The sequence below is a fragment of the Hyla sarda genome, chromosome 1 (assembly GCF_029499605.1).
Source record: "Hyla sarda isolate aHylSar1 chromosome 1, aHylSar1.hap1, whole genome shotgun sequence".
In the NCBI taxonomy this organism is placed as follows: domain Eukaryota; kingdom Metazoa; phylum Chordata; class Amphibia; order Anura; family Hylidae; genus Hyla; species Hyla sarda.
Genome location: NC_079189.1, coordinates 144,803,036 through 144,817,473, shown reverse-complemented (window position 1 = coordinate 144,817,473; position 14,438 = coordinate 144,803,036). Strand labels below are relative to the sequence as shown.

The window sequence follows — 14,438 nt, the reverse complement described above, 5'->3', positions numbered from 1 at the left end:
TTATACATTTCCTCATGGCTTCCGCTAGACATCCTCTATTTAATTCTTTGGTTCTGTTCCCCCTCTGAGAGACAGTTAGGTCCTAGTTCTTGTCCAGCAATTTAATAGTGCTTTCGAAATGGAAGTGTGCCAGAATTATCTTTGGAAGAGACGATTCCAGAAATATCAGGAATAGAAGTTGCAGTTAACCTTTTTATTTCCTGTCTGTCTGTTTACTGAATAGTATTTACAATTCAGCAGAGGAAACAGATTCCTCACATTTCTAACCCATCATATAAGAGTAGTCAGAAACATGATGTGGTATTTTAATGTCAAATTATGCTAAACAATTGAATATACAACAAGATAATGAGTTACAGAGCAGAACAAAAGCCTCCTCCTCGGAAACTATACCTGGAGCATCAAGGCATGGGGAGAATGGACAAATATAGAGGCGTTGTCTTTGGGAGAAGATTCCAGGCAGAGCTGAGCGTCTGTAGCTCTTGGGTTATATGTGAATGCAATTGAACTGGACAGCTTGCCATCATACAGCAGCAATTTGTGGTGTTCTGCAAGAAAGAGGTCACTTTCTGCCTTGAACTTAAATGTTCCCTGAAAAAATAAGGATACAATTTATTTTATTTTGGAACAATAAAAAAAACATTTACCGTGTTCACATAGGAATAACTTTTTTTATCCTTTAATCTTACAGAAAAAATGTAAGGAAAAGCTCATTAACCAAGGTAAATTATTTCCGCATATGAGAACAACATTTTTTTAAACTGATAAATACCAACTTAACCCCTTAGGGACTCAATTTCACCTAAAGTGACATATTCTACTTTATGTTGCAATGGATGCATATATATATATGTATATATGTGTGTGTGTGTGTGTGTGTGTATGTATATATCTCAAACAAAAAAAGAATGAGAAGGAGCGGCAACTCACCGATTGTGATGCATAAAATCTTCAATACTTTATTTTCTTCATGTTAAAATCATGATGGCGTGGTGGGGAGAGGGAGGACGGGAGAGGACGGCTGTAGATACTTCGCATACACCTGGTGCTTCGTTAGGCTCACGTGCCTAACGAATCACCAGGTGTGCGTGAAGTAGCTACAGCCGTCCTCTCCCGTCCTCCCTCTCCCCACTAGGGATCGACCGATATGTTTTTTTTTAGGGCCGATAGTCGGTGGAGGTTAGGGCCGATAGCCGATAACTTATACCAATATTCCGGTACAAGTTATCGGCTATTTATCCCCCTGCGACACCGCTGCAGATCATAGATTTAAAGCGGGCGCTTTAAATCAATGCACTGCAGTGGCTTTTAAGGTGCCATAGGCCACCGCCGCCACCCGTTTCTCTCCCCCTGCCTGTACGGGGGTCCTGAGACCTATAACCGCCACCGCTCCCTCCACCACCGCACCGAGACCGCACCGCACCCGCCCCCCCGACCAGCGACCGACCCACTCGCACCGCACCGGCCCCATTGCCTCCCCCATCCCCGGTTTTATAATATCCTGTTACCGGGGTCCACTCCACATCTGGCTCCGGTGGCGTCCTCCTGAACTGTCACTGTGCGCACTGACGGTGACATCACATACGTCACACGTCATTGTGCACAGCTCAACGCAGGACGCAGCAGGAGCAAGAAGTAGCGTGAGCTCTGGGAACAGGTAATTATAAAACCGGGGATGGGGGAGGCAATGGGGGGGCGGTGCGGTGGGTCGGGGGGCTGGTGCAGTGGGTTGGGGGCGGTCGCGGTGCGGTGGAGGCAGTGCGGGGGGCGGGGCATTATCGGCTTATTGGAAAGGTAATTGCCGATACCGATAATACCCAAAATCGTGATTATCGGCCGATAATATCGGCCATACCGATAATCGGTCGATCCCTACTCCCCACCACGCCATCATGATTTTAACATGAAGAAAATAAAGTATTGAAGATTTTATGCAGCATGAGTTGCCGCTCCTTCTCATTCTTTTTTGTTCGTTGCACATTCAGGATCCCGAGATACTTATCTAGGACCCGTAATCTATTGGCTGGAGCAGAGCACCCCCGATCAGCAGTTTTTATCCAGCCTCTACATCTTACTAATCATTTTCCACACCATACAAGTAGTTGCCGACTCCCCATTGCCCTATTGTTTACCGTGCTTGTGTGTGTGTGTGTGTGTGTGTGTGTGTGTGTGTGTGTGTGTGTGTGTGTGTGCGCGCGCGCGCAGCATAAAATGTCCATTTCACAAAGCCCTACCCGTGCTACTCTACCTCTTTCACCCCCTCCATCGAGTAAGAGGGATTCCTCATCCTAAACAAAGAAGCCTTGGAGCCTGCTGAAATTCAACAGAGAACCATACCTTATATGGTATGCATATGGTGTGCCAAGGCTAAAAACACCTCCCTAGTGAGGGTGGGAACTTATGTTAATTGCAATGGTGATATAAGCTTGGACGGCTGACAATAAAGAGTCAGAATTTTGAAGTACTTGAAACTGACATGGCTCCGTTTGATTTACTTTGGTATACTCTGGTATATACATTCTGATAATGATTTGACCGGGAGTACGATGGTTACTAGGTAACTGATAAAATCCATATCAATGTTAGTGATACATTTTTCAGCAATACTTGCATCATTTCTTGGTGAAAAATTCCAAAATTTTAAGAAAAAATTTGAAACTCTCTGCTTATAAAGGAAAACTGACACCCCCAATAAATTATATTGATTCACATATACAACATGTCTACTTTATGTTGGCATCATAAAATTGACAAGTTTTGACTTTTTGAAGACATTAGAGGGCTTCAAATTATTGCAGCAATTTGCCACGAAAATTTTAAAAATTGAATTTTTCCGGCAACATAGAAATACCCCATAAATCACTCCATTATAAAAAAAAACTGCACCCCTCAAAGTATTCAAAATTCCATTCAGAAAGTGTGTTAACTCTTTACGTGTTTCAAAGGAAAAACAGCAAAGTGAAGGAGAAAATTCTAAATCTTTTTATTTTATTATTTTTTATTTTTTTTTTTACACTCGCATGTTCTCATAGAGCCATTTTTTCAATTTTTACAAGGGGTAAGAAGAGAGAAATACTCCCAAAATTTGTAACCCAATTTCTCTCGAGTAAAGAAATGTGGATGTAAAAAGTGTTATGCAGGTGCAGTAGAGGGCTCAACAATGGGTAGGGCAGTAGGAGCGACAATGGGATTTTGGAGAGCGAGTTTTGTGGAAATGGTTTTTGGGGGGCATGTTGCATTTAGGAAGCCCCTATGGTGCCAGAACAGCACAAAAAAAAAATAAAAAAATATACAACACATGGCATACTATTTTGGAAACTACAACCCTCAAGGAACGTAAAAAGGGGCACAGTGAGGCTTTAAATCCCACAGGTTTTGTTTTTTGTTTTATTTTTTCACTAAAATGCAGTTTTTTCCCAAAATTTAACATTTTTACAAGGGGTAATAGAAGAAATGGGGTTACAAATTTTGGGGGGAATTTTCTCCTGAGTATGGAAATACCCCATGTGTGGACGTAAAGTGCTCTGCTATTCGCAGAGCACTTCATATCCACAAATGGGGTATTTCCATACTCCGAAGAAATGGGGTTACTAATTTTGAGGTGCTTTTTTCCTATGTTCCCTTGTGAAAATGAAAAAAATAGGGTAACAACAGCATTTCAGTGCAATTTTTTTTTCATTTTCCCATCCAACTTTAATGAAAATCCATCAAACACCCGTGGCGTGTTAAGGCTCACTATATCCCTTGATCAGTGAGGGGTGTAGTTTTCAAAATGGGGTCACATGTATTTATTTTTTTGTGTTTCTGTCAGAACCACTGTAAAATCTGCCACCCCTGTGCAAATCACCAATTTAGGCCTCAAATGTACATAGTGCACTCTCACTCCCAAGCCATGTTGTGCGCCCACAGAGCATTTTACGTCCACATATGGGGTAATGTTACAAATTTTACAAATGTTACAAATTTTTGGGGGTCTTTTTTTCCTTTTAATTCTTCTAAAAATAAGTATGGGGCAACACCAGAATTTTAGTGTAAATTTTTTTTTTTCCACACTAACAGGCTGGAGTAGACCCCAAGTCTTCCTTTTCATACGGGGTAAAAGGAGAAAAAGCCTCCCAAAATTTGTAACGCAATTGCTCCCGAGTATGGAAATACCCCATATGTGGCCCTAAACTGTGTCTTTGAAATATGACAGGGCTCCGAAATGAGAGCGCGCCATGCGCATTTGAAGCCTGAATTAGGGATCTGCATAGGGGTGGACTTAAATGCAAGCGTTACAATCGCCTCCGCTACCAAAAATATTCTACGCCAGAGATTCCAAAACAGGGTGCCTCCAGCTGTTGCTAAACTCCCAGCATGCCTGGACAGTCAATGGCTGTCCGGAAATGCTGGGAGTTGTTGTTATGCAACAGCTGGAGGCTCCGTCTTAAACACTGCCATACAAGACGTTTTTAACTTTAATTGGGGGGGGGGGGCAGTGTGTGTATGTGTGTGTTTTACCCTTTATTTTGCGTAGTGTAGTGTTTTTAGGGTAAATTCACACTGACAGGGGTTTATGGTGATTTTCCTGCTAGGAGTTTGAGCTGCGGCGGTAAATTTGCCACAGATCAAACTTGAAGCAGGAAACTCACTGTAAACCCCACCTGTGTGATTGTACCCTGTACATTCACATGTGGGGCAAACCTCCAGCTGCTGCAAAACTACAACTCCCAGCATTCACTGACAGACCGTGCATGCTGGGAGTTGTACTTTTTCAACAGGTGGAGGCACACTGGTTTGAAAACCTTGTGTTAGGTTCTGTTATCTAATTCAATACTCTCCTACCAGTGTGCCTCCAGCTGTTGCAAAGACTACAACTCCTAGCATGTACTGATAGCCGAAGGGCATGCTGGGAGATGTAGTTATGCAACAGCTGGAGGCATACAACTACAACTCCCAGCATGTCGAGACAGCCGTTTGCTGTTTGGGAATGCTGGGATTTGTTGTAATGCAAGATTTAGAGGATCACAGTTTTTAGAGACCACCGCACAGTGATATCCAGTGATATACAGTGGTCTCTAAAAACTGTAGCCCTCCAGATGTTGGGTGGGCAGAGTGGGGGAACTGAACTTTAATCCCCCCATGCCCACGATCTGCTATTGGTCGGTAGCTTCTGACCGACCAATAGCAATGATAGGAGGGGTGGTACCCCTGCCACCTCACTCCTCTCTCTTCAGGGGGATCGGGGGTGTCTTGGACAGCCCCGTTCTCCCTTATTTTAAGGGTCACCAGAGACCCATATGACCCGGAATCACCGCAGATTGCTGGTCTGAATTGGCAAGTTGTGGCGATCGCCAACATTGGAGGGCATTGGCACAGGATGCCTGCTGAATGATTTCAGCAGGCCTCCCAGTCTTGTCCCCTCCCGTCGAGTGGCGAGGACTGGAATTCCCACCGGCGTACAGGTACGCCCTGGGTCCTTAAGGATCGGGGATGCAGGGCGTACCTGTATACCCTGCGTCCCCAAAAGGTTGAAAGGGAATCTAACAGTACGATCAGTCGCACTAACATTAACACACATGTTGTGCAGGTGATCGCCCGCAATATTAACCTGTGTATTCAGGCAAAGACAGGTGATCATGCTGTCAGATTCCCTAATGTGTAACGGCATCTTACTGGGATATGCCAAGTAATCTGTAGGGGTCTGCCTGCAGTAAACACTGCCAATCATTATAATGGAGACACATAGGTTAAACTGAAAAGAACGCAATGGCAATACTTTCCCACACAAATCATTACCTTGTATGAAGGACCAAGCTGATAAATGGCAAATATCTGCGCTGCGTTGAGGGCTTCACTGAAAAGATAGACAGAAGCCATTTGCCCACAAAACACTCTGTTAGCATCCGCTGTTTCAGAAGAGCCCAAAAAACACTTGTCAAAAGTCTGAGGAAGGAAAAATGTGACAATAATGAAAACAATAAAAAATACTTTCACCCATCAAAAAGAATCGATTGAAGGAAAGATTAAAGGAGTACTCCGGGATTAGGAAATGTATCTCCTATCATAAGGATAGGTGATAAGTGTCAGATTGCACAGGGTCCGACGAATGGGACACCCCCCTACGATCTTCCCTATGGGGCCTGGTTCTCCTTATCAATAGACTGGTGTCGACAACCAAATGAAGCGGTGACTGACACGCCCCCTTCATGCATCTTTGTGGAAGCCCCAGGGATAACCGAGTACATCGCTCCCACAGAGATGAATGGAGGGGGCATGTCAGCTACCACTTTGTGCGATGGTCGGCACAGCTCCTTTAATCCAGAGAGCCGGGACGACGTCATGGAGAATGGCAGAGGGTCCATGATAAACTGCCTAGGTCAGAAAACTGCTACTGTGAGCGGGATTGGGTGCCATCAGGTTCAGGTCCTATAAAGTAGGCCCTTTCAACACAGCACAAATGGTGCTCCTCAGACTATTCTCAGTCACAAATGCCAAGGAGCTCCGGCACCCTCACTGGTAGTAAATCTTCCTTCACAGCTTAGCATTCTCCTGCTTACAGACCACAAGCAGCCCCTGAGCGCTATCCTTATCTGTTTCTATGATCTGCTTCGCTGTTTGGGTCAGTCCTCCGTATTATACCACAAAAGTAGTTTGGAAGGTAGCTTGTGAAATGTGCTGCATTTCTGGGAATAAAGGGCCTGCAACCATCATGGTCAGCAACTTGTAGTTAATCACTCCTGGACTAGTTTCACCAGAGGACATAATGGAGTCTCCAGAACTACGGCCAGTAGATTGGCAGGAAGCAATGAGGAGGCAAGCTGGAGTGAGGTTGCAAGCATCAGTGCCATACTGGAGGGAGCAGACAATGGCTTCACAGTCTTTAAGGGTTTTCTGTGAGATCTGCAAAAGGTAACATTCAACTTTGCATTCACGAGTGTCAGGGGTGATCAAGACTTCCTGTAGGGCAATTTTAGGGAGTAACCCAGCTTATACAAGCAGGTACGAAGTCAATGGGAGTGGGAGCACTCTCAGTCATGTCTTCCCATATCACTGCTAGAACAGGAAGTATCTCCACTATTATACAAATCTATGACAGACTATCTCTTTTATCTATAGGGTACGTACACACATACAGGATCCTGCGCAGATTTTAATGAGCAGGATTTGTAACTGCCGCTTAGAAGCTGTGCTCAGTCATGTAAGTTACATTGAAATCTGCAGCAGAAAATCCTGTGCATCAAATCTGCATACGTATGAACGCACCCATAAAATGACAATACATATGAAAAAGTTACAGGAAACACTATAACGATAACCTGTCATTATTTTACAGTCAGTTAAACATTTGTCTTCCAAACTGTGTCTACTGCACTACAGACATGTCAGCTAACTGAAGGATTGGCCTCATTACACCCGTGGATCTTCTGGACGAGCAGTAAAGCTGACATTACCTCCTTTTACTAAACACAATAAACCAAAACATCAAGCAGGCTTCCTGTGCTTTTTGCCTTAATTTATCTGATGAATCAACAAACGGAACACATACACAAAATATCTTTGTTTTTTGTCTTGCCCACAAGTAAAGCCTCCTACTTGTTTTACCATTTTCCTATTGATGTCAATGATGAAAAATGTAGCACAAAGGCCCAGTAGTGCTTTATTCTAAACATGCAGTTCTGTAATTTAGTGTTTCACTTTCCTAGAAAGTCCTCTGCACTAATGCAGTAAAGAAGCAGCTCTGTACTACACCATATTTACTAAATGTGAACAAGGCCTTTACGTGCTTTGTTAGTCTATCAAAGATAATTTAGCAACACAGGAAACATACATCCAGGTAGAATGGGATGTTAGAGTAGCAGGAATACAGCTAAATTTACAACAACCAAAAAATAATAAATTTGTCTGTCAGGATGAGACCGTTTTATTTTCTGTCCCTTTAAAAATAGATCCAAACTGGAACTTGCCAAATGAGACATTTCTAACCGTGAAAGAAGCCCCAATAAAAAACTATAGATTTGTTAACAGATTAGACAGACATTTCAAACATGATATGAACTATAGCCAAACTTTAGTAACACTTAATACAGTTGTGTATATTCCCTTATTTACACCAAACTATAGCTGTTAGCATGGCTATTTTAGAAAGATCCTGTACTAGTCTTAAAAAGGTCTTATTACAGCTATATTCTGTTCTTATTCATGAAAGCTCACTAACAGAGGTTAATGGGGCCTTTATTGTATTACAGTAAGCCTTTATAATCATGTAATCACGTGTTGTATGCTCCTTTACCTCCCATGCGCTTTTACGGGAAAATTGAGAAAATAGAGCATTGTATGGTGGCAAGTGGTCCTATATGGCCATTGTGTCATTTGTATTAATTAAAAACCAAAGAAGCAAGGAAAGACAATGAGATTTCAATTAAATCCATTTGACAGCTCAGGAAGATTTTTTTTATCTCCTTGTTTTTTGTGGGATTTCTGACCAGCTCCGATGCATGTAACCATAGGACAAAAGGCATTTGGTCGGAGCCCATTTGTCTTTACATATAGGAGATATTTAGCAGGGGTCTAAGAAAGCAGAGGTTATTACTAATCTGACCATAAAGTCACACAGATAAAAATGTATTAAAGGTTTGAAAAAAATATAATGGAATTCTATATATAAATCAATATTACTAAACCATGATAATAGAAACAAGCAGTCAACTCACATCACTCGTATTGACAAGCCAGGTAATCTCTCCGTATGAAGCCAGTTCCCCATTTACATAGCATCGCAGTTCACTGTTTTTCCATCTATTGTAAATGTGAACAATTGACACCATGTACCACTACAAAGAGAATAAAAAACACAAGGAATATTTCAAAAACATAACTGACAAAAATATTCATTTAATAGATAAAATGCACTTTAGAGAAACCAAAACCAGCTACACAGCTTTATAAAATATATCTACAAAAACTAACAAAACAGCATGTATTCAAAATATACAATCCTTTATTAAACCAAAAAGCTTAATACAATACACAGAAAAACTGCACATTAAAAACTGTACTTGTTAAAAGCCCAAACCCAAAGAAAAGTGGGGAACACCCAACAAAACCTTGCAGCACCTCTAGCAGTCACATAAATATGGTTGCTGACACACAATGTGTGCTGCTGCTAGATTTTGTAGGTTTTGAGGGCTTAACCCCTTAAGGACCAAGCCCGTTTTCACCTTAAGGACCAGAGCATTTTTTGCACATCTGACCACTGTCACTTTAAAGGGGTACTCCGCCCCTAGACATCTTATCCCCTATCCAAAGGATAGGGGATAAGATTTCACACCGCCATGGTCCTGGCTGCTGGGGACCCCCGGGATCTCGGCTGCGGCATCCTGCTATTATTACTGCACAGAGCACGCTAGTTCTGTGCGTAATGACCGGCGATACAGGGGCCGGAGCATTGTGACATCACGGATCCGCCCCCTCGTGACGTCATGGCCCGCCCCCTTAATGCAAGTCTATTGGAGGGGCGTGATGGCCGACTATAGACTTGTAATGCGCGGGCGGGCCGCGATCATGAGGGGGGCGGAGCGGGGACGTAACAATGCTCCGGCCCCTGTATCGCTGCTCATTACGCACAGAGGAAGCGTTTTCTGTGCAGTTATGATAGCGGGGTGCTGCAGCGGCGGGACCCCGGCGATCTGACATCTTATCCCCTATCCTTTGGATAGGGGATAAGATGTCTGGGGCGGAGTACCCCTTTGAGCATTAATAACTCTGGGATGCTTTTACTTATGAATTTGATTCAAAGATTGTTTTTTCATGACATATTCTACTTAAACAGTGGTAAATTTTCGTCGATACTTGCATCATTTCTTGGTGAAAAATTCCCAAATTTCATGAAAATTTAGCATTTTTATAACTTTGAAGCACTCTGCTTATAAGGAAAATAGACATACCAAAAAAATGATATATTGATTCACATATACAATACGTCTACTTTATGTTTACATCCTAATGTCGACATGTTTTTACTTTTGGAAGACAAAGACAGAGGGCTTCAAAGTTCAGCAGCAATTTTCAAATTCTTCACAAAATTTTCAAAATGGGGATTTTTCAGGGACCTGTTCTGTTTTGAAGTGGATTTGAAGGGCCTCCATATTATAAATACCCCACAAATGACCCCATTATAAAAACTGTACCCCTCAAAGTATTCAAAATGACATTCAGAAAGGGTGTTAACCCTTTAGGTGTTTCACAGGAATAGCAGCAAAGTGAAGGAGAAAAGTCAAAATCTTCATTTTTTTTACACTCACATGTTCTTGTAGACCCAGTTTTAGATTTTTTACAAGGGGTAAAAGGAGAGAAATCCCCCCCAAAATTTGTGACCCAATTTCTATCAAGTAAGGAAATACCTCATATGTGTATGTAAAATATTCGGTGTGTGCAGTAGAGGGCTCAGAAGGGAAGGAGGGACAATGGGATTTTGGAGAGTGAGTTTTTCCGAAATGGTTTTTGGGGGGCATATCACATTTAGGCACCCCTATGGTGCCAGAAGAGCAAAAAAAAAAAAAAAAAGGCCCACATTTTTCATTTTCCCAAATGGTTATAGAGAAAAAGCCTCCCAAAATTTGTAACCCCCATTTCTTCTGACTATGGATATACCCTGTATGTGGATGTAAAGTGCTCTGCGGGCAAACTACAATGCTCAGAAGAGGAGGAGCGCCACTGAGCTTTTAGAGAGAGAATTAGTTTGGAATTGAAGTCGGGGGCCATGTGCGTTTACAAAGTCCCCATGGTGCCAGAACAGTAGACCCCCCCACATGTGACCCCATTTTGGAAACTACACCCCTCACAGAATTTAATAAGGGGTGCAGTGAGCATTTACACCCCACTGGCATTTGACAGATCTTTGGAACAGTGGGCTGTGCAAATGAAAAATTTAATTTTTCATTTTCACGGACCACTGTTCCAAAAATCTGTCAGACACCTGTGGGGCGTAAATGCTCACTGCACCCCTTATTACATTCAGTGAGGGGTGTAGTTTCTAAAATGAGGTCACATGTGGGAGGGTTCCCCTGTTCTGGCACCATGGGGCATTGTAAACACACATTGCCTTCAATTTCGGACACACTCTCTCTCTCCAAAAGCCTAATGGCGCTCCTTCTCTTGTGAGCATTGTAGTTTGCCTGCAGTGCACATTCACATCCACATATGGGGTATTTCCACACCATGTAGGGTAATGTAGGCTAACATCAGCATTTTCACATCCAACTTTAATGAAAATTCGTCAAACACCTGTGGGGTGTTAAGGCTCACTATACCCCTTGTTATGTTCCATGAGGGGTGTAGTTTCCAAAATGGGGTCACATATGGGTATTTATTTTTTTGTGTTTATGTCAGAACCACAGTAAAATCAGCCACCCCTGTGCAAATCACCAATTTAGGCCTCAAATATAAATGGTGCGCTCTCCCTTCTGAGCCATGTTGTGCGCCCGCAGAGCATTTTGCGTCCACATATTGGGGGAGATTTATCAAAACCTGTGCAGAGGTAAAGTTGACCAGTTGCCCATAGCAACCAGATTGCTTCTTTCATTTATGAAATGGCCTGTGAAAAATGAAAGAAGGGATCTGATTGGTTGCTATGGGCAACTCAGCAACTTTTCCTCTGGACAGGTTTTGATAAATCTCTATTTACGTACTCAAGAGAAAATGCGTTACAAATTTTGGGGGATCTTTTTTTTTTCCTTTTACCGCTTGTGAAGAGTAAAAGTATGGGGCAACACCAGCATGTTACTGTCAATTTTTATTTATTTTTTTACACTAAAATGCTGGTGTAGAACCCAACTTTACCTTTTCATGAGGGGTAAAAGGAGAAAAAAGCCCCCCAAAATTTCTAACAATTTCTCCAGAGTAAGGAAATGCCCCACAAGTGGCACTAAACTGTTGCCTTGAAATACAACAGGGCTCCAAAGCGAGAGAGCGCCGTGCGCATTTGAAGCCTAATTTGAGGTTTTGCATCCGTCACCAAAATACTGGAGAGAAGACTAAGGATTGTTTATATAGTGTCTTACTTTTTATTTTGTGTCGGTGTAGTGTAGTGTTTTAAGGGTACATTCACACGGGCGGGGGTTTACAGTGAGTTTCTCACTGACAGTTTGAGCTGCGGCGGAGAATTTTCCGTATCTCAAACTTGCAGCAGAAAACTTGCTGTAAACCCCTGCCTGTGTGAATGTACAAACCTTCAGCTGTTGCAAAAACTACAACTCCCAGCATGCAGTGACAGACCATACATGCTGGAAGGTGTAGTTGTGAAACAGCTGGAGGCACATTGGTTGCGAAACACAAAGTTTGTTACATAACTCAGTATTTCGCAACCAGTGTGCCTCCAGCGGTTGCAAAACTAGAACTCCCAGCATGTACGGTCTCTCAGTGCATGCTGGGAGTTGTAGTTTTGCAACAGCTGGAGGCACACTGGTTGCGAAACACCGAGTTAGGACACAAAATCTGTTTCACAACCAGTGTGCCTTTAGCTGTTGCAGAACTGCAACTCTCAGCATGCATTGACAGCCGAAGGGCATGCTGAGAGTTGTAGTTTTGCAACAGCTGGAGGCACACTGCTACAACTCCCAGCATGCCCTTCGGCTGTCCGTGCATGCTGGGAGTTGTAGTTATGCAACAGCTGGATACACACTTTATTAAAGGAAAAATGTGCCTCCAGCTGTTGCAAAACTACAACTCCCAGCATGTCCTTTGGCTGTGCATGCTGAGAGTTGTTGTTAAGCAACAGCAGGAGGTGAACAGGCCTCACCTCATGCTGTATCTTGCCACCTGCCACCACTCCTGGTGCTCCTGAGAGGACCCCCACCGACCCTGATCACTGCCCTGATCACCACCCCGATCACCACCCAGCAGGGTAGTTATTGGTCGATCGTTCCGACCGATCAATCACGTGATTGTGAGGTGCCACCCGTGCCACCTCTCTCCTGCTGGATAAGGGTAAATGGGGCTGTCTCGGACAGCCCCATTTGCCCTTTTTTTTCTGAGTCACTGGAGACCTGATTGACCCGGAATCTATGCAAATCGCTGGTCTGAATTGACCGACGATTGCCAACACGGGGGTCTCAGGACCCACCCAGGAGTTTGCACGGGGGTCCCTGCTGAACGATTTCACCAGGCATCCCGATCCGGTCCCCGCCGGGCGAGAGTCGTGGACTGGAATTCCCACAGTCGTACAGGAATGCCCTTGGTCCTTAAGTCCCAGGATGCAAGGGTGTACCTGTACGCCCTTGGTCCTGGTGGGGTTAAAAAGTCAACATAATGGCCCAGATTTACCAAGATTGTTTTTTTTTTTTTTTAATTCCTAGGTAGGATTTTGCTTCCACATGGTGTCAGATTTACTAACAGTCTACTTGTTGTTTAGTGTATTAGGTAGTTTTTTTGTTGCACCATTACAGGATATTATAGAACACCTGGTGCCAAATTGCACACATGATATCAGTATTTTGCTTTGACAATAAATCTGTTGGGAACATTCAGAAAGCAGAGCAAGCAGTGTATGGGCACTCAGAAAGTCTACAGACATTCTATACATTTCCTTTAAGTCTTTACACCTCTGCCTCTTCAAATGTGTAGCTGAAGGGCAACAAAAAGACAAACAAGAACAGTGCAACTTTTTTATAGGCCAATATTTAACAGAAGTCCTTTGTATTTATTGCATGTAGCTCTGTTCAGATAGTTTTGTTTCACTACATTCATTGCATATGCCAGGAACATTTTTGATGCATCCTCTAAGTATAAAACTGAAATGTACACTACGGTATGTCATACAGTTGCATAAAAAAAAGTGCATATTGGCCAATATTAGACTATTATTCACAATACACAGCAGGCTGCGATTCCTATACAGAAGAAAAACAACACCTATGGTAAGAGGACACTCAGGCCCATAGGGGTCTATGGATCCAGGAGCTGCTTTCCCAGTGTATGGCCCTAGTGGGAGACGTAGATTCTAGTTCTTAATTCAACTTCAAATGTGAAAGGAAGCCAAAAAGCAACATGAAAGCATCCTAAAGGAATACAAACTGAATAGGACCTAGAAATAAACCAATACTTCATACCTTTTGAGGCTTGAAATCGTACTTCACACAGTGCTGAAAGCCTTTTCCTTTGGACTTTATGGATGTTACAATCAAACAACCGCCAACAAAATGGGCAGAATAACCAAGTCCTTTGTTTGTTCTAAAGCTTTAAAAAAATTAAAAATTAAATAATAATTTAATAATAATAATAATAATAATGTATTAGGCAGTAATACAAAGGCATGCCACATATTTTTAACCGTTCAGCTAAATCTTTGTCCTCTGTGCTAGCAATACTTTGCTACCCTTAAAGAAATAGGCTGTTGAAGGTTCTGGACAGAACATGAAACAACCGTTTATGGTTGTGGTTTGCTCCCATTACAGCCAACA

General features: G+C 42.8%; 1 protein-coding gene across 2 annotated transcripts in view; it reads right to left on the bottom strand.

Annotated features, from left to right (window-relative positions):
- Positions 1-14,438, bottom strand: part of LRBA (LPS responsive beige-like anchor protein) — a 713,883-nt gene that overhangs the window by 652,331 nt on the left and 47,114 nt on the right. For both annotated transcript variants that reach the window (XM_056562819.1, XM_056562820.1), the window contains exons 6-9: positions 14,088-14,214; positions 8,694-8,813; positions 5,779-5,925; positions 394-591 (exon numbers count right to left, since the gene is read on the bottom strand). In XM_056562819.1, the coding sequence (XP_056418794.1) occupies positions 394-591; positions 5,779-5,925; positions 8,694-8,813; positions 14,088-14,214 (592 nt within the window). The remainder of the gene's footprint in view (positions 1-393; positions 592-5,778; positions 5,926-8,693; positions 8,814-14,087; positions 14,215-14,438) is intronic.